At 41.4% G+C, this 26,966-nt stretch overlaps 1 protein-coding gene across 3 annotated transcripts in view; it reads left to right on the plus strand.

The window, feature by feature from the left end:
* Positions 1-20,683, plus strand: part of LOC144505095 (glucocorticoid receptor-like) — a 102,276-nt gene extending 81,593 nt beyond the window's left edge. For 2 of the 3 annotated variants that reach the window (XM_078230907.1, XM_078230908.1), the window contains exons 6-9: positions 7,937-8,081; positions 13,428-13,558; positions 15,264-15,421; positions 19,420-20,622. In XM_078230907.1, the coding sequence (XP_078087033.1) occupies positions 7,937-8,081; positions 13,428-13,558; positions 15,264-15,421; positions 19,420-19,575 (590 nt within the window). In that variant the 3' untranslated portion in view covers positions 19,576-20,622. Of the gene's footprint in view, positions 1-7,936; positions 8,082-13,427; positions 13,559-15,263; positions 15,422-19,419 lie in introns of all 3 variants that reach the window. The other variant, XM_078230906.1, reaches the window with a different exon arrangement.
* The last annotated feature ends 6,283 nt before the right edge of the window (positions 20,684-26,966 follow it).

Consider the following 26,966-nt stretch of genomic DNA (forward strand, 5'->3'; position numbering starts at 1 on the left):
CTGCAAAAGTTTACGTTCTTTAGATTTTGTTCTGTAGTCCCCTTCCAGAAAGTTTCTAAGGGGTGCCAAAAGGTTGACCTCTGACGAGTGTACTTCCATCGGGCGTGGGGTGAACCACATGTATCCGGGGTATCGTAGGCTGATCTTCTGGTCTTTGGTTGGTGTGGTGTCTGTGGTTCGGTCTGCGACAAGGAGTCCCAGATAACAGGGAAGTATGTAGTTCATTCTGGGGAAGATCAAGGTAGCACCTGTTAATTCTTATTAATATCTGATTCTCTTTTCCTTTTCTTTACTAGAATGTCGTATGACTCCTCTTTTTTATAAAATAAAACCAAAGAAATAAGTAAAGGAATAATAAAGGCCCAATCGTGTCATACGAAGGGTAGTGGGGTAAGGAGTTTGCAGAGCGTGAAAATAAAATGTTGGGTATGTGGCATGTGTCCTTGTTGTTGAAGGACTATGGCACAGTATAACAATAGATTCTTCATCTCACAACCAAACTGTGGTGTGTCGGAAGATTATGACGCAGTATAATATGGGCAGATAAGAAACCCTTTTCAATTGGGTGATGCGTGGAGTGGACGGATAAAGCTATTTACAATTTGGACTGTGATGTCCTGATTCTTTCTTAGTGGAGGGAACCTATATGGGCGGGCTTTGGCTGCCAGGTACCCACTGCATTACCACCTCTGGTAGTGAGCACCGGGTCAAACGGTTCTGGGAGTCCCGGTACCAGGGGCGCCATAGGGGGTAAGGTTTGTGGGTTCCCCAAACTTTCCATCGGGGTCCCCTGGGCCGGGGTTTGACTGATTCCCCTGGCTCCTCCTCCCTTTTGTTTTGGCAAAAATGGCCCCTTGGGGTCTTTTATTGCCGGAACCTGGCATTCATGAGGCTCCCCACCGTAGGTTAGGTTGTCTGCCAGGAATGTGGGGACCCGGGTGTGTTTGACCGCAATGTCTCGACCCTGTAACATGAGTGTCCACCGTGCAATACGGTTTTGACTAACCGTCCCATCTTTAATTCGGCCGTTCAGCAGTGGTTGTATGGGGGTGTGTTCTGTAAGTATAGTGAGGGGGTTCAAGCCGACTATGTAGTTAAAGCAGTGCACTGCCCAGAACACTGATAATAAGTGGCTTTCGCACACCGAAAAACTTTGTTCAACCGGAGTTAGTATGCGGGAAGCGTAAGCAATTGGGCCGAGTCGTCCGTGCCATTGAAGGAGCACGGCAGCTAGTGTGTTGTCAGTAGCCGCTACTTCAAGGGCAAAAGGGAGTTCCGGGTTGGGTACCTGTAAGGCAGGGCTTGTGCAAGGGATTGTTTGAGGTCTGAGACTGCTTGTGTGTGTCGCGCAGTCCAGACCCACGGGGTGTTTTTCCGTAAAAGTTCGGACAGGGGAGCGGCTTTAGTGGCGAAGCCGTCTATGTGGTTGCGGCAGTACCACACTAAGCTTAGAAAGGAGCGCAGGGAGCTCACGTCCTTTGGTAAGGGGAGGCGTGTTACAGATTCGATTCGCTTCCTTTCTATCTCATGCTTTCCCTCAGTCACTACTGTACCCAAGTAAGAGACCTGTCGTCTCATGATCTGGGCTTTTTTGGGATTTACCTTTAACCCTAATGTAGTGAGGAGGTTCAGCAGTTCATCCAATAACTTTAGATGTTCCCCTCTTGTTTCAGTCTGTAAGAGGAGATCATCTACGTATTGTACCAAACATTCTGGTTTGGAGAATCCCTCCAAGCCTTTTGCTCAGCGCTGGTGAAATATGGAGGGGGAGTTATGAAAACCTTGTGGTAAACACGTCCAGGTGTACTGTTGTCCCTGGAACGTGAAGGCAAATTTGTATTGACAGTGGTGATCTAAGGGAATTGACCAGAAGCCATTACTGATGTCCAACACTGTGAAAAGTTTTGCGTGTGGGGCTTGTTTCATCATGGCTTCTGGGCTAGTCGCCACTGTGGGAGCTGTGATGGGGGTGGTCTGATTTAGGGCTCGATAATCGATTGTGAGCCTCCAGGAACCGTCCGGTTTCCTTACCGGCCATATGGGGGAGTTGTTAGTGGAAGCAACAGGGCGCAGGACTCCTTGTTTTAATAAACTGCTAATCACCTTGGCCACTTCCCTTTCGGCTTGCTTAGGGAAGCCGTACTGTCTTTGGGGTTTAGGGTCGGGACCTTCTATGATTACCTCCCCTGTTATTCGGCCGCAGTCATGCTTGTGACTGGCGAATGCCTGTGTGTGTTTGGCTAATATACCCTGTGCTTCAGGGTCTTCCGTCATTTCTGTGGGCCTGATCCACAATTCTCCAAAGGTAGATATTCGGTCTACGTATCTGCCGGTGGCCACCTCGACTGGGGATTGACAGGTGGTTGGCATTTGCCAAATGCAACAGTTAGCAGGGTCAAATGATAGGTTGCATTTCCTCATCAGGTCGGACCCTAGAATGTGCTCTGCCTCTGGGTGGAGTTTAACCAAGATAGCTGGGTGATGACATATTATATTATCCAGTCGAAATTCTAATGGGTCTGTTTCCAAGCCTTCCTGTGAATGTCCCGTAAAGCCACTTAACATTATTGTTTTCCTGGTAGGCCAAGTGCAGCGGAGGTCACGGGATGTGTTAAGAGTGGTACGGGATCCCCCTGTGTCCCATAGGAACTCGATGGGGCGGCCTCCTACTTTGCCTTTTACAAGGGGTCTCCCTACACTATCCCATTCAGTGTTGCAGACCCAAGTTGGGGAGGTCTGACACAGTCATGCTTCCAGTCCGCAGTCTAATTGGGGGTAGAGGCTGAAAGGGGTGTCGGAGGTATCCACCAGGGTTGTGATGCATTGTCTGGCAGGTCCTTCTAATGACATAGGTCGGGGTTCTCCTCTGTGAAATCGTTGGGGCGGTTGTGGGGTCTGGCTGGGCGGGGCTCTACATTCCCTGGCAAAATGGCCGATCTGGCCACAGTTGTAACACTGCACTTGTGGGGGTGGATATCTGGATGTGGCTTTGTCTTGTTCCCTGTACCTGGGGTTGGGGATATATCGGGGTTCTGTGCGGGGCTGCGGTCTTCTCTATCGATGATTGGCAGGGGTATATGGAGGTAAGTTTCCCTGTCCCCTGTTTCCACCACCCCCTTCGTTACGCCAAACCGGGGCCAGGTCTGTGTGGATTGGGTTCATCTTTCCGTGTTTTGTGGGCTTGGGGGGTGTCTGTTTGTCTGACTTCCCTTTCCCACACACGAGTCATTTTGCGGATGGCCCAGGCTTCTGTGTGTGTATTATCATCGGGATCAAAATTCTCACAGGCTTTCCGACTCCCCTCGGTGGCGTGTGCTATCAGGGTCCGGATCCATGTGGACCGGTGGTGTGCATTTAATTGGACTCGATTTAATTGGCCAAAAACCGCAACAAATTGGTTTCATAGTCGGCCAGCATAGGCCGTCGGGTGCTCCCCTCTCTTTTGTTGGCAGTTGTTTAAGCCTTGTACCGGGTCATCCCTATTGTAGCCTATGGTGGCCAGAACGGCCGCCTTCATTTCTGGTAGGGTTCCCCCGGCCACGTTCTGGGGTTCGGGTAGGGCGGAACGGATGGCAGGACTTAAACATAACAGAATAAGTTTAACCTCTTCTGCCTCGTCTAGACCGTTTAAAACACGATATTGGGTAACCTGGTCAAAGAGAGCATGTGGATCCCCGGAGGGTTCAAATACCCCAATCGCTTTAGCTATGTCAGTGAGCTGGGTCATGGTGTATGGAGTTACATAAGTCACATTGTGGTTCTGTCCGTCCTGTCGTTGGGTGGTGACCGGATTCATCGGTACAGGAACCGGATTAGTGACTGGGCTTTTTGGGATGGTACAAGGACGAGGAGCTGAGACTGAGTTTCCCCAGATGGGGGCCAGATTAGGTGGTGCCGTTGGTTCCACTACTGGGAAGGGAGGTGGGGGTCCCCAGTTGGCAGTGACGCTAGCTGTTGCATAATGGCAGGCATCCTCTTCTAAATCTGCCCACTCTACCTCTGGGTCACTATCCCCTGTTTCAGTCATGTATGCACACATTACCCCCCTTTTTATGGCTAGTTGTGCTTTTAAATCTTCAATCTCGCGCAGGCATTTGGAGTGGTCTGTTGCGCGGGCTGTATTTACTTTTCCTGCTTGGTGCAAAACTTTTACTGCAGCCTGTAGGTCGCTGCATTTACGTTTAACTTCCTCTACCTGTTGCAGCGCAGCCTCTCTCTCACGGACAGCACGCTGTGCCTTTAGGTAGGCTTTATCACATTGAGCCTGGAATTGGCTCATGAGTATCATATTGATTTGGTTCCTTTCCTCTCGTGTGTTTACCTCCACTTCCAATTGTTGTATGCGCGCAGTCTTCCATCGGGCACACTTAAATGTGAGGATGGTTAGGTACACTATCATAAGTAGGATACCTATTACAGCCAGTTGTGACAGAATGCGGACCCATGGGTGTATTTGGACATTTGAACCCCAATCCCAGAGGTCCTCCCATGCAGCATGACTGGCCATGATTATTTCCTTTTAGGATTCGTCACTTGAGTATAGGCAAGGGATCGGGGTAGGGATCTGGTTTTCACTAAATTCCCTCCCGTAGATTTTACCCAAATTCCCCAGACTGTTCTAGTTCTAACTACACAGTTTGTCCACCTTGTGATACAGACACCGGGTTTATGGCCCAATTTACTGGTTGAATCTGTATTAGTCCTTCACTCACTTAAGACTGGCCGTCACGTGGGGCATCTGCCCTCTTAATTCAGGCTCAGACGGAGTGTTGGAGAATACCGGGTTGAAGGTTCAACTTCGGAGCAACGTATTACTTCTTATCGAAGTCCCATCTGGGGTGCCATTGTTGTACCTGTTAATCCTCAGATACTTTCAACCAGTTTACTTACTCCAAGGTTTTACCCCGGTGCCCTTATTTGCAAGATGGACAAAGGACAAACACAAGTAAAGATTCAACAAGTTTATTAAATAACACTATTAACCCTTAAATTACCCACATAAAACAAGAGGATACCCCAGATTCAAGTATACTACCCGTAAAGATGGTTTGGTTAAACTGCAGGCCCGATTCTCTGAGTCCCTCTGGTCTGTCGTCACGAAGGTGAGTCTCGATCGCCGCTTCTTCCTTCCTTCCTTCTCTGGTCAGTCTTCCGAATGGTCACAACTGCCTCCCTCGTCGAGTCTTCGCTCCTGTGTGCCTCTGAGTGTGTCCCTTTATCCCCAGCCTGCTTGCCTTTCCAGAAACTTCTCTGGCTTCCGGCCAATGAGGTCCCAGGAGGGGGTTCCAATACCCAGTGGGTTTCTTGATGTCTGCCTGACAGGACACCAGGGTCCGCCCCCCAGGTGTCCATCTCCATGTTGTTAAACTTGTTATCAGGTAAGGTTTCTACAGGATCTCTTGGTGACAGAAAGTCTGGCCCGATCTGGGCTTCTAACAATAGACCGATGCATTTCAATGAGGTGCCATGATCTCCTGCTAAGTCTCAAGTAGAGTGTAACGACCTTTGATGGGTTGTTGATGGGTCAGGCCCAGACACATTTGTGTATTGTACAATTGGCCTGCCTGAGGTGTGACTGTGTTTGCTCAATTCTTTAATTTAGGATATCCAATTTTATCAGCCTTAAAACTAGGCCCTGTTTATATCACCACACCTATGTCTTTCTATCATTAATCATAAAGGGTACTGGATAAATTAATACCTTACCCCTAAACTAACTTTTTTTACATTAGTGCAATAGAGATCCGTGTTTAAAGCACATCATGAGAATTGTACAATGCGGCCTTTACTTTGCATCTCATGCAATTTTTATTTTGAGAGGGTATAGTGCTGACATTGTGTGCAAAAATGTTTCTTTTTGTTTACCAGCACTTGCACCTCGTACATATTCACCAACAAAAATAAATGTATTCCCTTCTTGTGTCCCCCTAGAAAATTAAGTCAAGTTGGTTTTTAAGTGTGTTGACGAATAAATACTTTTTAAAATCATCATCCTGTAGTTGCAGTCTAGGTTGAAGAACTAATGTATGAGCATAAAACTGAAGAGATGTGGAATAGGAAAAGCCATTCAACATATTACCCCTGGGTATTATCATATGCTGTATCTCTGGCTCTGGCCAACCCAAGGCCTCCTAAGAAAAGCTCAAAGCATGCTTTGTTTTATTTTACTTCTTGACACGGATACCAAGAAAAATTCCAGGCTACTTATAGAACATAGAACAGTACAGCACAGAACAGGCCCTTCGGCCCACTATGTTGTGCCGAGCTTTATCTGAAACCAAGGTCAAGCTATCCCACTCCCTATCATCCTGGTGTGCTCCATGTGCCTATCCAATAACCGCTTAAATGTTCCTAAAGTGTCTGACTCCACTATCACTGCAGGCAGTCCATTCCACACCCCAACCACTCTCTGCGTAAAGAACCTACCTCTGATATCCTTCCTATATCTCCCACCACGAACCCTATAGTTATGCCCCCTTGTAATAGCTCCATCCACCCGAGGAAATAGTCTTTGAACGTTCACTCTACCTATCCCCTTCATCATTTTATAAACCTCTATTAAGTCTCCCCTCAGCCTCCTCCGCTCCAGAGAGAACAGCCCTAGCTCCCTCAACCTTTCCTCATAAGACCTACCCTCCAAACCAGGCAGCATCCTGGTAAATCTCCTCTGCACTCTTTCCAGCGCTTCCACATCCTTCTTATACTGAGGTGACCAGAACTGCACACAATATTCCAAATGTGGTCTCACCAAGGTCCTGTACAGTTGCAGCATAACCCCACGGCTCTTAAACTCCAACCCCCTGTTAATAAAAGCTAACACACTATAGGCCTTCTTCACAGCTCTATCCACTTGAGTGGCAACCTTTAGAGATCTGTGGATATGGACCCCAAGATCTCTCTGTTCCTCCACAGTCTTCAGAACCCTACCTTTGACCCTTTAATCCACATTTAAATTAGTCCTACCAAAATGAATCACCTCACATTTATCAGGGTTAAACTCCATTTGCCATTTTTCAGCCCAGCTTTGCATTCTATCTATGTCTCTTTGCAGCCTACAGAAGCCCTCCACCTCATCCACTACTCCACCAATCTTGGTGTCATCAGCAAATTTACTGATCCACCCTTCAGCCCCCTCCTCTAAGTCATTAATAAAAATCACAAAGAGCAGAGGACCAAGCACTGATCCCTGTGGCACTCCGCTAGCAACCTGCCTCCAATCCGAAAATTTTCCATCCATCCACCACCACCCTCTGTCTTTATCCAGGCATAAAACCTTTATTTACCACTGGGGTTAATTAACATAGCATAAACTTCAGCTGGAAACCTGGACCTCACATTCAGCAAACCCCCAGTACCATCCGAAACATTTGTCTGTGAAGGTGATCTACGTGCCTTTCAAAATTGTTAAATATATTTTAGTAAACGCACGCAGAATATTAGCTTCTAAGATGGACAGGTGAAAACTTTTCAAGAGAGACCAGATGGGCCCATAGTCGCACAGTGGTCGACAAGGTGGGCAGTGGAGAACATCTACTTTTGATGATGGGGAAAACACAGCAGGGAAAATAGATACTAGACTCTGCTCATGCAACGGCTGTATTTTGAGATTTCCTAGGAAATTTTGCTGGAAATTATTTGAGAGGCACACATAAAACTGTGTTTTTGAGCTTTCCTTTAAAACCTAGAATCTCAATGCCTCTGAAGAAATCTAAGGTTTATATACAGTAGAATAGAAAGTTCATTCAGTGACAAATTCTCAAAAGGCACTGAGAATCGATTCTTCCCAGATGTGGAGTAACAGTTCTTGTGAGAGATGGTTAAACTTTTTTTAAACAATAAAATTATACCCAAGATGAGGAATGCACTCATGTATTTCAATCACTTTTACTAGCATCGAAGTAGAACCATACTGATGAGTATTGATCTGCTTCCACAGGATTCAGATCTTTGCACCTGGATGACCAAATGATGTTGCTGCAGTATTCCTGGATGTCTCTAATGGTTTTCAGTCTTGGCTGGAGATCATATCAGCATGTCAATAGCAATATGCTCTACTTCGCCCCAGACCTAGTCTTCAATGAGTGAGTACTACATACCAACTTTCCTTCAAAGGTTCATGGAAAATGTTTGCAATCTCAAAAGCTGTGAATAATGTGAGGAACTCCAAATGGCCACCTACGCGTTGACTTTCTGAGAGAGAATATAATTTATTGTTGTGTCACAGGGCCCAGGTGGTTATAACAAAAATAAAGTTTTATATTTTGTCTCACACGGCAAAGAACAGAAATCTGAGTCAGGAGGAATGCGTTTTTATTTTAAATAGAGGATATGAGTCACACTAAACCACATTATAAATCATATCAATAAGTTATATACCCACTAGAGATGACATTGAACTGAAGACAGAAGGTGCAATTTATACTTTTGATTTAATGATACGCAGAGATTCAAATATCTATCACTTTCAGTTTTCCTTGGGCACAGTATTCAGTACTTTTAATTGACCATCTTAGAGTCATGATCTTTAGCTGTAATTTCTGGTGCTTCATGCATCATATTAATAAATAGTTGGAAGGTTGAGCAGTTTTTGTTAGAGCAATGCTCTGAGTTCATTTGATGGAAGTTTTAAATTATGAAAGAATGGAATAGTGTGACTAAAAGCAGACCTGTTGTGAGTCCAAAATTCATAGAATCTCTTGCGTGCAGAAGAGGCCATGTGGCCCATCAAGTCTGCACTGACTCTCTGATAGAGAATCTTACACAGACTTTCTTCTCATAATCCTGACATGGCTAATCCATTTTACCTATACAGCTTTGGATGCCTAAGGGACAATTTAGCATGGCCAATCCACATAACATGCAAATCTTTGGAATTGAGAGGGCACAAGATTAAATATGATATTCTGTGCTTCTCTATGATTCCATTTAGAACTGAGGGCAGCAAAAACGTCTTTATACAAAGAACTGTGAAGCTATGGAATTCACTTCCAGGTCCAGTGGTTGAGACAGAAACCATGTCAATTTATAAGATTAGATTGGCTAAGTGGATGGAAGATGAGGAGTTGAAAGGATATGGGAATTTGGTGATTAAATGACCAATTAGATGTTTTGGCTGAATAGTCTGTATCTCCTTACTAACCCCTAATTGCTTCTGTATTCACAAAATAAACTCCGTAATATGATGAATGTTATGGTCACTGTTCTCTTTCTTTTTACCTGCCTGTAATCCTACCAGGACCTAAATAGTCACATTGACATGGTCTAATGTGAAATAACTCTGGTTTCATAAATTGCTAGTCACATACTTTTCAGATTTTATGCGAGCCGTAACTAATATATAATCTGACAGTAAGGCTTCATCTTGCAAATCATTTGATGATTTGATTGAATTTATTACAGGGCTTAAAGGACAGATCGGCCAAGATATGAGCCAGTTTTAGATTTAAATAAGACAAACTTTAATGGAATGAGAAATAAATGGACTAAAGCAAACTGAGTTGAACCTTTAATGGATAGATCTGCAGTAGCAAATATTCAAAAAATATCTTATGATTAACCAGTATATACGCCTCAAGGTGCAGTTGAATTCTTTGATCAAATTGCATAAGAGACAATATCATGCGAAAGGAAAGATTTATGTAATGCAAGGAAAATTGTGACAGCTAATTGGAAATATTCTGGAAAACAGTCCTGTATTGAAACATTTTCGCAGCTTGGGAAATGCTTATGTTCTCATTTTGACATATAGTCAATAATACTAAAGCTACTCATATCCAAATCACTTTATTTGTGTAATGTTATTCTTTTCTCATGAGCTGAAAATATAATCCTAGGTCAGGGAGACTGGCATTTCCTGGGCATGCCAAAGGTGTAAGGTAATGATTGCTTCAAGATTTTTCTTTCTCCAGGTTTGGCAGATACTCAGAATTGCTATTTCCCCCATTATGAGTTTTATAATGGAAAGTGAGCTTTATTCAGTTGTTATAATGTGGAAGAGATGGCTCAGAAGGGTAGTGTTCACTGTTATCTCCCTGACTTGAACTTTGTGTTTACTATTTGAAACTTTTTGCCTCAGCATCTCTGTATTATTTTTGTCTGTGATGTTGAGTCATTGTTATTCTAGCGGTCAGTTCTTCTTTTGTTTCGTGTATCTCACATTTTTTCTCGTGCTTATTCCTCATGTGGTTGAGTGTTTTGTTAATATCTATAGCCATAAAGAAGGTAAATTTGTGTAGAAGTTATTTGGCACCATGAAAAAGAGCTGCACAAGTGGACATTGCCCAGAAATATGATTGATTATATTTAGATGAGTACATATGAAGCAGAATGTATTGATTCCAGAGTCATGGCTAGTGTACGTTGTAGGTCCATCATCAGGTGTACACTAAAGGCTAAGGGCACGTGGTGGAGATGGAAACATGCAAAATTCTCCCAAATGGCAAGCAGATTGTTTACATAAGAACTCCATTATATTCACACAAGTCATACAGCAGGAAACAGCTTCAAACAGAAATGGAACCAACTTGGGAAAGATTCTCATCTGTTTTGGAACTGCATTGAATGAAATAAGTTCAAAAGCTGAGACTGGCAAGAAGCCATGGATAACAGCAAAATGTCTGAAGCTGATAGAAGAGCGCCAGGGAGGAATGCATATGGGCCATCAAGGAGTGGTTACCAAAATCTCTGTAAGAACGTGAAAAATGTTTGAGTAGCCAAAAGGACCGTGCTTAAAGAAAAGGCCCAGACAGCTGAAGATGCACCTTCTCAAGAGCAGTTAGGGGTGCACAATAAATGCTGGCCCATCCAGTGATGCCCACATCTCGTGAAAGAATAAAAAGAACAGACCAAAGAAGTATACATGGTTGTCACAGCTCTGTCAGAGAAAAATGTAATAGCTGGTATTAGTATGAAAGGGGTTGGCTGAAATATGAGCCATGAAGTTGATCAGATAAAGGAACAGTGACAGCAATACTGCACCCAACTCAATGGATCAGATCTGAATGCAGCAAGTATGCAGCCTGCAACTTGAGAAGAGATTAAATTGAAAGTGCTGATTTGTGAAACTAAACACACGTAGAAACATAACATACATAGAAAATAGACGCAGAAATAGGCTATTCAGCCTTTCCAGCCACTCTGCCATTCATAATGATCATGGATGATTATCAAATTCAGTACCTTGATCCTGCCTTCCCCTCCCATCCTTTGATCCTTTTAGCCCCAAAAGCAATGTCTAATTCCTTCTTGAAATCACACAATGTTTTGGCCTGAACTACTTTCCACAGATTCATCGCTTTTTGGGTGACAAAATTTCTCCTCACCTCAGTCCTAAAAGGTTCATCCCTTATCCTCAAATTATGACCCCTAGTTCTGGACTCCCCCACCATCGGGGACATTCTTTCTGAATCTAGCCTGTCTAGTCCAGTTAGAATTTTATAAGTTCCTATGAGATCCCCTCTCACTTTTCTGAACTCCAATGAATATAATCCTAACCAACTTAGTCTCTCCTCATTTGACAGTCCTGCCATTCCAGGAATCAGATTGGGAAACCTTTGCTGCACTCTCTCTTCAGCAAGAACAGCCTTCCTCTGATAAGGACACCCAAAACTGCACACAATACTCTAGGTGTGGCCTCACCAATGCCCTATACAATTGCAGTTAAACATCCCTACTCCTATACTTAAATCCTCTCACTATGAAGGCCAACATACCGTTTGCCGCCTTTAAAGCCTGCTATACCGACATACTTACTTTCAGTGACATACAATTAAAAAGCCAGAGAATGGAAAAGTGACAGGCTTAGTTACCATGTCTGCTGAATCTCTGAAGGCGAGAGGAACAACGACAGTAAAAGCCAAGAAAGAAATTGTTGACCTATTAGGAATAAGTGGAAATTGGTCAGATGATTGGTTAGTTTTAGAACTGGTGATATTGCCAAAAGTTCATGATGCCTGAGACTGCTCAAAGCATAAAACAATTACCTTGAAAAGCCATACCAGTGCTCAGACAAAGACTCTCGTACTTCATCAGACCAGAAATAAGTAAGAAACCGTTCAGTTTCACTGCAAGCAAAAAAAACACCAGATGCCATTCCAGTGCTTTGCAACATAATTGAGACGCATGTCAAAAAGCAAAATGACAAAGAATTGTGGGTACTCTTTGAAGACTGCACAGAGATCTTTGACTCAGGCCACTATGCAGAGCTGTGGAAAACCTGAGTGGGTTTGCAGTGCCACATCACTAATCTGGTTAACTCAGAGAGTTTATAAACGGGTAAAATGTATAGTGAGTGTACTTGAAGTTCTTAGTTTTGGGAATGGAATCAACCAACAATGACAAAAGATGGAAGGTCAAAAGATAAGTCAATTCTGCTCTTCCAGAGCACTTTGGGAACAGTATTAATGGTCATGGCATCTGGAACATCAATATCCTAATGGCAGAAGGCAAGCAAGAGCTATCCATGATGACTAAAGAACTGAGGAAGCCAAGTCTGAAGTTGAGGTGGAGAATCATAACAGCAAGACATGATAATTCATGGTGAGAGCAGTGTGACAGTCAGTTCCCAAGCACTGCAAAGGTAGATCAATCTTGATTTCTGGGATTAAATATGATCACAGTGGGAATAGCAGCACTGCTAGGCTAGCAATTGCCACACTACAACTATTCAGCTCAACAAAATATGGAGGACATCCAACATCAACCTGCACTTGAAAAGTAACTTGCAAAATCGCTGGTGTGGAGCATTCGCTGTAATGGGTGTAAGAATCTCAATAAAACCGATGAGAAGAAGGTTACAGCTTTTGAAATGTGATTCTGGCAAATGGTCCTTAAAATCAACTGGGCAGAGCAAAGAACCATTGACCTGGTGAAGAAGTGGAAATTGAGAAAGTACAACCACTAGAAAATGCAGGGTGAGAGTCTGATGTTGACAACAATAGAAGGTGAAATATCAGGGAGAACAGTTGAGGTCAGAGAAGAATCCGATGAAGTGGGTAACATCAGAAACTGGACTGAGGGAGGAATGACCGTGGCGTGCAGAATAGCAGGGAAGAGAGAGTTGCTTACAGTCTCTCGTGGACTGTTGTTAATTATGGATGGATGGTATACAGAACTTAAAGGGACAGTGATTTCCTCCTATAAATTTTCCTAGCAGCCTGGTGAAACTCAGGTAGCATTTCCCTTCTTGCTAAGCTGTTCTGGTATCTATGTGTGTCCCACAGCATTTTAATTGCAAACTTAAACTCACCTGAAATTTATTAGACTTCTTAGAAGATAATTTTCTTCTGTAAAAGGAAAATTGTGCATTTGAGCATCCCTCGGATATATCTACTTCACTTAATTTAATGTTTTCAGCTGTAATTGTAAAGGAATGCAACTCCCATATGCATTTAATTTGTTGACATTTTTCATTTTAATTATGATTGAAGGGATCGGATGCAGCAGTCATCAATGTACAGCTTATGCAAAGGAATGAGCAACATTGCGATGGATTTCAGAAACCTTAAGGTTGCCTATGAAGAGTATCTATGCATGAAGGCATTATTGCTGCTTGGTACAAGTAGGTATTCTACTTGGGAATAATAAATAGATTGGACGCATCATATTGTTTTCTGTAATTTGTAGATGTTAGGCTCAGTATAATGCCTGTTAATCGTTGTAGCAATGTGGCACAGCACCTCAGAGCTTCATGCACTGTGCCAAGGAATAAGAAGATAAGTGATTATAGCTGAATTCTCATTGGATGACTCTTCAATTTCAATCAGCTTGTTACAACCAGACACCAAAGAACATAGAATATAGAACATTACAGTGCAATACAGGCCCTTTGGAAACTTGCCCACAGGCTGGGAGAAGAATACTACAAATCCCACAAGCCGCTCTCAAAACATATTTTAATTCAGCATTGAATTATGGCAAAATAGTTAAATACAGGTGCAAAATGGGTGTTGATTATCAAAATTTTAATCTTGACCATTTGACACCTATACATTCAATCCACAATCAAATAATATAAAAGGTAACTGAATGCAATCGTATGTAAATAGACAGTTTAGACATTTATAAAATCTGTTCATGTAGTCAAGTATCACCTTAGCTCAGTGGTAACATTTTAGTCTCTAGATCAGCAGGTCATGGAATTGAGCCCTATTTCAGGACTAAGGCTAACATATCAGTGCAATACTGCAAGAACGCCTGCTGCATCAAGTACTCAACTGCGTGTTCAGAAATAGCTTATTTGTTTCTCTTTTGAATAGTGCAAAGGGGCCTTGTATGTACACTTGATGGCCTGACCAATGTATGAACATAAGAACAAGAAGCAGAAGTAGGCCAGCTGGCCCCTCGAGCCTGCTCCGCCATTCAATAAGATCATGGCTGATCTTTTCATAGACTCAGCTCCACTTACCTGTCCGCTCACCATGACCCTTACTTAATTCCTTTACTGTTCAAAAATTTATCTATCCTTGCCTTAAAAACATTCAATGAGGTAGCCTCAACTGCTTCACTGGACAGGGAATTCCACAGATTCACAACCCTTTGTGTGAAGAAGTTCCTCCTCAACTCAGTCCTAAATCTGCTTCCCCTTATTTTGAGACTATGCCCCCTAGTTCTAGTTTCACCCACTTCTTCCCTAATTCTATCTTATCTATTCCCTTCATAATCTCATATGTTTCTACAAGATCTCCCCTCATTCTTCTGAATTCCAATGAGTGTAGCCCCAGTCTACTCGGTCTTTCCTCATAGGCCTCTCAACTCCGGAATCAACCTTGTGAATCTCCTCTGCACCCCGTCCAGTGCCAGTATATCCTTTCTCAAGTAAGGAGACCAAAACTGTACACAGTACTCCAGGTGTGGCCTCACCAGCACCTTATACAGCTGCAACATAACCTCGCTGTTTTTAAACTCCATCCCTCCAGCAATAAAGAACAAAATTCCATTTGCCTCATTTCCCTAAACCTCAACTTAAATCACTGTAAACAGATTAGCATTCATTGTTGTTTGTAGGACCTAGTTGTATACAATTCTTTGGCCACATTTGACTACAATCAACACTGGTATTTACTGATGACACTGTATAAGTGCAAGTTCTTTAAATGTAGAACTGTTTTTCAATGACGGGCAGATTTGTGAAAAGATTAATTTCTTGCTTTCTTTATGAAGTCATTGTCTTTGAAGGAATCAAATGTGGAAATGGATAAAATTTGTATGTACTTTTGTCATTTACAAATTAACACTGCACCTAACACTTTATTGCTCTGTTGCAGTACCAGTAGATGGTTTGAAGAGCCAGGCTTTATTTGATGAAATTCGGACCTCCTACATTAAGGAGCTCGGGAAAGCCATTGTGAAGAAAGAGGGAAGCTCAAGTCAAAACTGGCAACGTTTTTATCAGCTGACCAAACTTCTGGATTCAATGCATGATGTGAGTAAAATTGCAGGGAATTTCAGTCCTGCAGTAAACGTATCATGGGTACGCATAGGTTTGCCAGTTAAATGTAATTAGATGTCAGTCCAGTAACATCCAGCTTGTTCAAATTAAAAATCTTGTCATGATAAAAGATTGGACTGATAAAAGAAAGACTTGCATTCATCAATTTTTTTTTCACAACCACTTGATGTCTCAAAGCACTTTACAGTCGAAGTAATTTTTGGACATGTAGCCATTGTTGAAGGAAACATGGCAGCGACAGCAAACTTGCAAAACAGCAATGTGATAATCACCAGTTACAGTAAAATTTCTGTTATCCAGCACTTCACCAACAGAAAATCTCTCTCATTTGGAATTCTGGGTTTAGATCTGTTTTTCGATTGGACATGTCAAACTCGCCAGTAATAGTTAGGAATTCAAGCAGCCCTGTGATATTTCCAAGTTCTTAATCGGGCTAGGTTGATTGGCTATTCTAAAAAAAAATTGCCCCTTAGTGTCCCGGGATGCATAGGTTAGAGGGGTTCATGGGTAAATATGGAGGGATACGTGGATAGGGCCTGGGTGGGATTGTGGTTGGTGCAGACTCGATGGGCCGAATGGCCTCTTTCTGCACTGTAGGATCCTATGATTAATCGCTTAATTTACAATGTTTTCAATAATAAATGTAAAGGAATACAACTCCCATAAACAGTATTTTTTTATTTTAATTATGACTGAAGGGAAATGCAGCAGTCATCAATGTGCAGCTTGTGAAAAGGAATGAGCAACATTGGCCCTGACACCGGGATTGCCAGTTCTTCTTCCTGATAGTGGCATTGTGCATTTTGCATCCACAAAAACAAAGAGATGGGACCTTGGTTTAACCTCTCACCCAACAGTGCAGTGCTCTGTTAGTACTGCATTGGAACGTCAGCTTTGATTTTTGTTGCCCTGGAGTGGGTTTGAACCCTGAACTTTGTGATGCAGAGGAAAAAATGCTACCGACTGAGCCACAAATTGTAATGGGGGACAAGGACTGCAGTTGATGCTCAGTTCACAAATAAAGGAGTTAGGGTGTCTCTTTAAAGTCCTAACTATCAATCTTCTGATAATGAAGCTCTCGACATTCAAGTACTAAACAAGCAGCAAGCTTGCAAGAACTTTTGGATGCAACTTGTTTATTAGCTGCATATGGATGAAACATAAAAGGTGGTTGCTTTTCCTGTCGTTCCAGCTGTGATTGGAACCTTGACATGGGAATTGGTCATATTCTTCTGCTCTGTTGTGGTGTGATATTAGCCTATCCTTGTGCTTAGCTTTTAAGTAAAGTTTGTGTGTTGGCCAGACCAGCATTAAACTATGCAGTAGTAAAATTTTATCATACTATGTGCTCCAGATCACGATCTAAACAAAAGTGAAATCAACATGGGCTGTTCTTAAACACCTGCCCTGTTAGCAGGTTACAGCCCCAGATTGACAGTCATGAAAGCAGAGCAATCATGTATCCTTTTGTATGTATTACAAGGAAGAGATTAGGCCAACAATGGGTAAAATTTACTTTGAGCTCTGACCTGCCAGTTGGTGATCCCACTTGAGCCTTCATTAGAGGATCTCCCAAAATTAATGCCCATCGGGCAGTTAACTGGCCAGCTTTGGACCTTCCCCATGGAAGGAAATACCACCAGCCCCCAAATAGCTGCTAGCCAATCAGTTCTCCATTGCCCACAATCGCCGACGGGAGCAGCGGCTGCTGCAGGTAATGCACCCAACAGAGGCCTACAGTTGACGTAGGACCCAAGTCACAGTTAAGTGAGGGTGGGTTAGGAGTCACAGGGAGCAGTTCGCTAGATGGAGTTGGGGGAGAGGGACAGGAAGAAAGGGCAAAAGTGTGGGTCTCAACAGCTACCCCTAGCCTGATGCTGGATCCCTTGATCAGGCACTGAGTGCCTTTGAACAAGAGGTTTTCGAGCTCCTTGCTTGGCAGCTGCCCGCCCGCCCACTGCTGATTAAACGCCAACAGGTGACATTATTTGCCCACTAAAGGGCCTCAATTAAGTTGTGGGTGGGAGGACCATCCACGTGCCTCCCCACCCCAGACTTAATCAGACCAAGGTAAAGTAAAGTAAAAGTAAAGTTTATTTATCAGTCACAAGTAAGGCTTACATTAACACTGCAATTAAGTTCCTGTAAAATTTCCCTAGTCGCCACATTCTGGCACCTGTTCGGGTCAATGCACCGAACCAGCACGTCTTTCAGACTGTGGGAAGAAAACAGAGCACCTGGTGGAAACCCATGCAGACACGGGGAGAACATGCAGACTCCATACAGACAGTGAGCTAAGCCGGGAATCAAACCCAGTCCCTAACGTTGTGAGGCAGCAGTGCTAAACACTGTGAAGCAATGCTAAGCACTGTACCACTGCACCGCAGGGGGGGTCTCCATTTCACACCCTCCTGATTTAATGCTCCCCTGCCTCCAAACTCACTGCTGGAAGGATTGAATTCTGCCCAGTGTGTGAACGCTGGTTAGGCCACATTTGGAGTACTGCATACAGTTCTGGTCGCCGCACTACCAGAAGGACGTGGAGGCTTTAGAGAGAGTGCAGAGAAGGTTTACCAGGATGTTGCCTGGTATGGAGGGTCTTAGCTATGAGGAGAGATTGGGTAAACTGGGCTTGTTCTCCCTGGAAAGACGGAGAATGAGGGGAGATCTAATAGAGGTGTACAAAATTATGAAGGGTATAGATAGGGTGAACAGTGGGAAGCTTTTTCCCAGGTTGGAGGTGACGATCACAAGGGGTCACGGGCTCAAGGTGAGAGGGGCGAGGTATAACTCGGATATCAGAGGGACGTTTTTTACACAGAGGGTGGTGGGGGCCTGGAATGCGCTGCCAAGTCGGGTGGTGGAGGCAGACACGCTGGCATAGTTTAAGACTTACCTGGATAGTCACATGAGCAGTCTGGGAATGGAGGGATACAAACGAATGGTCTAGTTGGACCAATGAGCGACAGGCTTGGAGGGCCGAAGGGCCTGTTTCCTGTGCTGTACTGTTCTTTGTTCAAATACCCGTAAGTAAAGTTTTGCATTTTCAACTATACCGAAGGTGGGCATTCATTGGATTCTTCAGTGTCATCAGCCTCCTTGGGCTTCATGATTTTGTACTGATTTCCTTGGGCTCGATAATTTTGTGTGGTCCAATTCTGCTCAGATTGTTTGGCACTGTCATATAACCAGCTAGACAAGTTTGTCTAATCCAGAGTTACCAGTATACAATTTCAGTTTATCATGGGCATTGTTCTATGGAATTTGCTATTGACGACTTTGACATAACTGAAATTTCACGTCATCCGGGTTTGACACATGACCACTTCACTGCATTGCTAGGAGATCTTTAATGCCCTTCTTGACAAATGGGTGAATGTAGGCTCAACTTTATATTGCATCAGAAGGATGGCATCTGCATTAAATAATCTGTTCAATTCCTGGACTGAATCTCAAACACTCAACCTTCTGACTCACAGACGCTAATGTTACAATAGGTTAAGGAAGAATCATTAACAATAGTGCAACATAAGATTTTGAAAAATAAAACTGGAAAAAAGAAGCAATGCATGGGGGGAAATAAAGGGTATATAATAAAATCTGAAAGGAAAGGCGTAGAAAGTCTGAACATGTAATTTTTCACACAGCAAAATCCTGATTTTAGACTATGATAGAAGTGGAGATTGCAAGCAAGATACCTCTTACAAAAATGGGAACCTAAATGCCTCCATGAGCAGTGTCCAAAAATTTCTAGCACAGTTAAGATAATTGGCTATTCAACCACTAGGAAATAGTGGGTAACCTGGGAGATTGCTCTTAGAATATATCAATAATGTCATCTCTAACTTTCAGTCTGTATTCACAAGTCTATTTTGTAATTTCTTCATATTTCATTGATTTTTAATGCCTACAGAAACAGAGTTGGCTGTACAAATCTCATGCTTTACTAATATACTTGTTTTCTCTTGTAGTTGGTTGAAGGATTGTTGCAGTTTTGTTTCTACACCTTTGTGGAATCAAAGACTCTCAGTGTGGAGTTCCCTGAAATGTTGGTGGAAATCATTAGCAATCAGTTACCAAAAGTCATGGCTGGCATGGCCAAACAGCTCCGGTTCCACCACAAATGACTGCCTTAAAACAGGAAAAAAAATGCCTTAAAATTATCCTGCAAAGCTTTTCTTTTCGCAAAGTGATCGGGATTTTGAAAATGTTTGTCCTGCAAATGCTTTGCCATTATGTCATATGCACTACATACAGTTTACAGAGAGGATCGGGCCTGGGCTGAGGAAAAAAAGGAGATGAAGTTTTACAGCCCAAGGATTGTACATTGGAAAACATAGGTGGCAGAAAATCTGCATGTATTTTGTTTGTAAACTTTATTTTTGTGTATTGTGATACAGATTTGATTTTATGCATGCATTCTAATGAGAAGTTTACAGTGTATATCAGAAAAGGGAAAATTGTGCCTTTTTTAGCTTTTTAAGTCTAATGTAGCCAATTTGGACAGTTTACTGTGTTGTTAATGCAGGAAAACTGCTAACTTAGTTTTTTTCTCTCTCTGTACGCATTTTTTATATTAAGTGGAATTTGAGCCTGATAAAATTTTTCTTTATAGCCATCATTGAATTCTGTGTTGTACAAGTGAGCCTGCTCATAGCTCTCATGTAAATATGCAGAAACGTCATTTTGAAAGAGACTGATCAACTACAGATGAACAAGCTGGTATTTGAATTACTCAACAAAAAAAAACTGATGTGTGATTAAAAAAGGACAAACCTCTAATTTCTGGAAAGTGTGGATAAATGTTTGCAGCCCACTGCAAGCTTATGACCTGGATTAGATAGCTTATAGGAACATACAGTGGCCACGTCTGAAGAAGTTGCAAAATTTCTGCCAATTATTTGCCCTTGGCATCCAAGTCACATTTTAAAATTTACTTTGTTTGGTTCCGATGCTTGTTGGTTCATCATTGCTGTTAGATTTGTACCCATGCTCCATAATGGAGTTAGCACAGCTTCTGTAATAAACACCTGGACCTTTTTTTTTAGGAAAATCCCCTCTCAGCTTCGACGGGGTTGATGCATTCCTTAATGTAAGCATATTGTAAAGTTTAGACTGACAGAAGCTTATTGTGGTATAGGCTTAATTCTGGTGATAAAAGTTTCTATTTTTTAACTCTTAACCTAATTGCAATCTACCTTTGTATTCAATACATTTCTAGTTGATATCAGCCATATCTATGCTTCCCTCTGGTGTGTGGTTTGTAATATGTTAGAGGACAATATTGCCATGGAATGGGAGTTCTATTCATGTTCACAATTGTAGTGTTGCGGTGGTAATTCTGGTTATTATTGTAGTTAAATGCAAGTAATCAAAATGCACCTGCTGAAAGCAAGAAGGGCTGCTTTCAAAAAGAAATCAGGGAATGTAGAAGCAGTCACAACTTGTAAATTTATTTCTCCTCTTATTTGCAATCCACTCACCTACAGCCTGGGCCATGGAATTCATTGCGCCTGCCACAATTTGGTGTAATTCAAACAAAATAATTAAATGTGCCACTTTCTGCTTTCCTTCAAAAGTTGGCACTCCACTCTCAGCTAGTGATCTGGTCAATAACTAGCAATATAGTTAACTGAGTTAGAGCATTGAAATTATGCCTGTCTTTAAATCCTTTTAAGAAAGAGGAAACCCTCGCACCATTTTTGGCACTGTCACATACACACATTTCATTGCAGTAGCTAGTGCACATATAAGCCCAGAAAACCCTCTGTTCAATTTGCTTTGTGTCTCATTAGTTAATAAAATGTTTGTCAAGTAACAGCATCAAAGCAAACCACAAGCATAAGTAAATTCAGCCCCAACATTGCTTGTGCTGTATACCATCATGTGCCCAAGATCTTCAGTACATTTGTACTTTAGGATGGAGAACTGATAATATTCACATTGATGGGGCAAAAATAAATGTATCCTCTGACAATTATTCATTGTATTTGAAGACATTAATGCCAATTAACCTAATTATAGCAGCCAGTTTAGACAAAATGCTTTGCTTTTAATCACAATAGCACCAGTATTGCAGTAATTACATCTTGATCATAGGAGATCAATGCCTATTGACATCCTAAGTGTGTCTAGTCTAAGTTCACTGCATTCAGCTGCAGATTTTCACAAGAGGAGGAGGCAACAGGAACATTAACTGTACCCACGCATTGATAAAGTGGTTGAACCATGTTTTTGACATTATAATGACTGCAAAAGGAAATGTTACATTGATGGATATGAATTTTCCAGTAATGTTTTAAATTTGACTCCAAGTCAATGAAAAGCAATAGTTGCCGAGACTTTTTAAGCAACTATTACTTCTGATGCTGCAGGTGGCAGCACAACACATGCCAGTTGAAGCTAACATGAAATCACTAAATACAATAGCAGCTTTTAATGCCAATATATCACTAATATTATCTCTTCATTCAGAAAAGCCCTGATGCATGTTATCATTTAAATTCAACATATCTTAGTAAATTGTCTGTTAGTATTTCTCCATTTGTTGAATAAGGTTTGGTTTTCCATGGTGCAATGCATATACTGTCTGTTTATTTTGCAATGTGTTTTTATTGTGAAAGCATGCAGCAGCCTCACACAGTCAATTTTGGAGTGCATCCTTAATTGTTATGGCATACCTTGCATCCTGACTCATTTTCTGAAGTATTGTACACATTTGCTTTCAGTATACATACTTATTGCTTCATTATACTTGGCATAGCTTGAAAATAATACAACGGCTGTGGGACTATAGGTGACTTGAAGCTTTAGAAAGCTAAAACTACCCCGAATACCCAGCACACGTGTCTATATCAGCACTTGGTTGACTCTACTCTCAACATTTGCCTCAAGTTGGAAGGCCTATACAGATATGATATATATATATATTATATATATGTATGTATGTATACTGCATTCCTTCTGTAAGCTATATTGAATTAAGTTCTTTGCCACCTTCCATTGTTTGAAAATGTATTCATGTAATTTGTTTTAAATTTCAGGTGATGCTACTTTTGATAATTGCTTGATCAGTGTTAACAGAGCAGAGATTATTCAGGGGCACAAGTCTGACTGGTGCTTTACACTAATTGATATCTCAAGGCAAGTTTTTTTAAAAAAAGTGAATAGCTTAATTAGTTAAAAAGAAACAAGTATTGAGCAATTAGATCAGAGCACCTGATTTCTCCAAGGTTATAATGTGGAAGTCAGAATCATCCAGAACTTAATCTTTAAACAGGTTCTTTACTGATGCTTTGTGTTGCTGTAATTTCCATTGTGTGTTTAAGGGGAGGACTTGATCCATAGAAAATTTAATCCCATCCAATGTTTCAGGAACTGTTTCATCGATTAGCTCTCCAAGCAGGGAGCGGAACTAACAGGAATAATTTCACAACATTAGTCTCCAGTTTAGAGCTATTGCAATCTTTAACTCCAGCTTGATGCTTCTTTGCTTATCCTAGAAATGTTTTCCCCTTCTCAATCACCAGTCCTTTTCAATGAATTTCAATTCCATGACGTTACAGAACTGCGGCTTTTGGGAAAAAGAAACTAATCCTGGGTATTGGCACCAGATGTTTAGAAAAAGGTAATTAAAAATACGCAATTGGATATCATTGAATTCTTATGCCGTGAACTAAATATTTTTTACTCATGTTGAGGGTTTTTTTCCCCCAAACTTATGCTGTTTTACAACTGCTAATTCCTTGTTAGTGGTATCTTCTACCATAACTTTTGCCTGATTATAGAAGGATCAGGCCTTGGTGTTGTGAGTGTCCCATGCTTGTCTATAGCTATCATGCTCTTGAAAGTCTGGAGCAGAGAAAAGTTTACTTTGATGTCTTTGCTGTTGCTTTGCCTGGCATGATGCTACCTTTAGGCTGAATACAAGGGAGGGAGGACAGGTGCCCCCCGCCCCCCAGAAGTTAAGTTGATGTGGAGAATCCACTCCATGCCAGCCTGTCCCACCTATAACAAGGGCAATGTGGGGCTTCCACCCCTCACTGGGTGGAAGTCCCACCTTCTGGAGATGCTGGCTAATCCAATTGACTGGCAGCTTTATCAGTCCCAGGGGTGCCTCACGCACATTAGTGGCCACTGCCAGGACTGCAAGAATAAGAAGTAGGAAGCCCCATAGAATGCCTACAGAAGGAGGCCATTTGGCCCATCGGGTCTGCACCCTCCGACAGAGCATCCCATCCAGTCCTTATCGCTGTAGCCCCACGCATTTACCTTTACTTTCACACCCTGGGACACCAAGGGGCAATTTAGCATGGCCGATCCATTTAACCAGTATATCTTTGGACTGAAGCTGTAAGTCCAGGGTCTTGGGCAGGGTGGGTTTCAGCAGGTCAGAGAGAGGGGGTGGGTGGGTGTTGGGTTTAAGGCTGCAGAGAGTTAGGAAGAAAGGTGGGATTCCATCTTAGAGAGGGGCTGTGCCTTCCCACCCTCCATCTGCAAAGGGCAGCACCCAAAGTTCGAACCTCTCCATCTTTCCTGCGCACTTTGAAGGATGGAGTTTAAAAAATCAGATTGCCCACTCCCAACTGGCTATCACATGAAACATTTTATGGGCAGCGTGAATTGGCTTGGTAACTCATGAATGGATAATTGAGTCCATTGATGATAATTTGAATATATGTATCTCACAGTAGGGATGAAAGTGTTTTTAATAACATCATAATGACTGCAATCTAGCCAGTGCCTCTCTTTGTGAAGGTTCAGTATTTAGTGGGCAGTTAGCTGGAGGTCCCAAGCTAACAATCGGTTCAAAAACAATGCCAAAAACAATTTTTATTTTGAATATTTGGTTCTAGTTCTTTTCCCAGAAGAAGGGAATATGCTGTTTGAAATATGACTGGGGGTTTTCTTCAATGTTAATTATGTGCCATAATGTAGCAGTGGAATATACTCTGATCAGGAACTCTTTTTACCAGTATTGTAGACGGGGCCTGATTTTAAATTGAAATATGTATTAGAGCAAAGTTTCTGACTTCTTTGTTCTAAAATATTTATTATCTCATCAGCACCCATCCAATATAGGATAAACAAAAGAGAATTGAAGTCCAGTTATTTTATCAGTAATTGAAAGGAGTGATCGAAATGGTGCTTTTTTAAAGAAAAATATGAAGTGGGCTGGTCCTATTTTGGGGAGGAGAATATATATATATTTGAATTTCTGCCCTAAACACAGAAAAACAAAAGAAACTGTCTCCAACATCAGAAAAAGTGACTTTTGCACTAGCCATCAATCAACAATGGCAAAAATAGATTTCAGAACACAGCACTATATCCTTCCACAGTAAGGAGGCAGCTACAGGCAAATTTAGTCACCTTGCAAGACATTATCTCATGCATGCAGATCCCCAGTATTTGTATTATATAGACATATATACGTAGCCACAGGACATTTGTTTTTCTAATCTGCAGCAGATCCTTTGGGAATGCTGTTTCAGGTAACTTGTTGCATGTTGATTTTGGTTCCCTTGTCAATTCAGAAACTCATTCATCTTTATTTTAACAAGGATAGTTGTAGAGGATATCTATCCCCTACATGTGTGCTTCACGCAATTTTTAAAAAGCAGTCCCGATTCAGATACAAAGTTGAATCTATCCCTACCTCTCACAGGAACTAAAGTCCATATTTCAGTACACAGGATGCCTTTGAAAAATCTCCTAATCTTGGGTACCTTAGATTGCTTCAGGTTTTGCGAGGTGCCTTTAGGAAGCACTTCCCTCCAAAAATGGAATAACTGGTAGGCCTTTGCCTGAGTTCATTCGGAAGGAATGATAAATTATATGCTTTGAGTAGAACTGCAAGAGAAAAAGATGATGAGTTGAGGAGAAATGGCTCAAAAATTGATGAGATAGTTTGAGCTGCACATTATTGTTGAACACAATGAACAGAAATCTGGTTCTCAGACTGTCTTGTGACTGCATTTCTGCTTTTGATTACGAATTGACTGGAAGGTTATGGATAAATTTAAGAATTTAAGGGAGAATACAATAAGTGATGTTGGATAAACGTAGCCTGCTTTATCAGTTAGATTTATTTCATACAGTACCTAGTTTATTGTGTCTCATTCTGATTGAGCTTTGAAATCCATTGTCACAATGCAACAAAGTACCTACAAATTACAGATACAGAAAGGACAGCACAGGATATACTCTGAAAAGTGTCCTACACAAATATTTTCCAAAGACACTTATCAGGTGGTATTTCCCCTTTTTATAGGGCATAGGTAAAACTCAAGGATTTATTATGGCAGGGTGATCAAAAACAACAAAATAAGCAGCCAAGTTTGTAGAGCCCAAGTCTATGAATACAGAATTCGCATGTAATACCAAGTTTAAGAACTATGGAACTTAGTGAAAATTTAGAACTTGTACATCATGTAGAGTTAGAGAAATTAACTGAACCTAAAAGTATTTAATTCACTTCTATTAATAAATTTAATGCCGCCTAATAATGTGAATTTATAAAAAACATTGTGCTTTTAACAAAATCCAGGCGAGCTGTTAAAATGACAATATATTTTACATATATATATGAATATATATTTAAAAAGGATCTGCTTTACTGCATCCCCTTTGACATAGACTAAATTTACTAGAACCTGATATTAATGTAAGTCCTTCAAAAGTTACCAATTTTGATAAGTTAAATTTGTAATGTTTAAATAATTTTAATTAATATTTTCCTAAAATTGCTTCAATAAAATATAAGATAAGGACACTGTCACTTTAGTTACTTTAAAGGTGTGCCTTTTTCAGGAGGATGAAAGAACTTGCATCTACTGTATGCAGAGATGTGAATTCTTAAATATTTTTCAGAATTGCATCTAATTTTGAATGTATAATTTAATGTACATGCAATGTGATTCTGTGTAAAGACCAGACAATCAAATATGGCCCTCTTACCTCAATTTGCTTATATCAACTATACACAGAATTGTGCATAGTAGATGTGCAGATTTTTAAAACAATGGAGGAAAAGAATGAACAAATGGCGATTTCATAAGAATGGGCTTTTAAAAAAAAATCAATATTTAAATAAATACATTGATGACTTGCTTAACCCCATGATCTCTCAACTTCTCAGTAGTGCATTGTAAGATGGCCTATCAATAGATTAAAATGAATGTTTTTTTTTAAAAGACCTTTTCAATTTCCTGAACTTATGTAAAACCTGAAGTCAAATGCTTATGTAAGTTTTTTTCCAGGGTCCTGCTTCCCTTCTTTATTATGCTTTGAACTGGTTGACCTTTGTGGTACTTCTAAAAACATGTCTCATTTACTCATGTTGTTACAAATGTAATTTGCTTTATTGTGCAAGTGTTTTAAGTCCAATAATTGTGAATAGCTTTCAAAACTGCAGGTAATGGTCAGAAATTGGATAATAAATTTGCTTTTCCACTAACTGTCTCCAATTGTTATTTCAACAAAACAACTCCCTTCCATTTCAGCTAATAATGGCAAA

The sequence above is a fragment of the Mustelus asterias genome, chromosome 16 (assembly GCF_964213995.1).
Source record: "Mustelus asterias chromosome 16, sMusAst1.hap1.1, whole genome shotgun sequence".
NCBI lineage: Eukaryota > Metazoa > Chordata > Chondrichthyes > Carcharhiniformes > Triakidae > Mustelus > Mustelus asterias.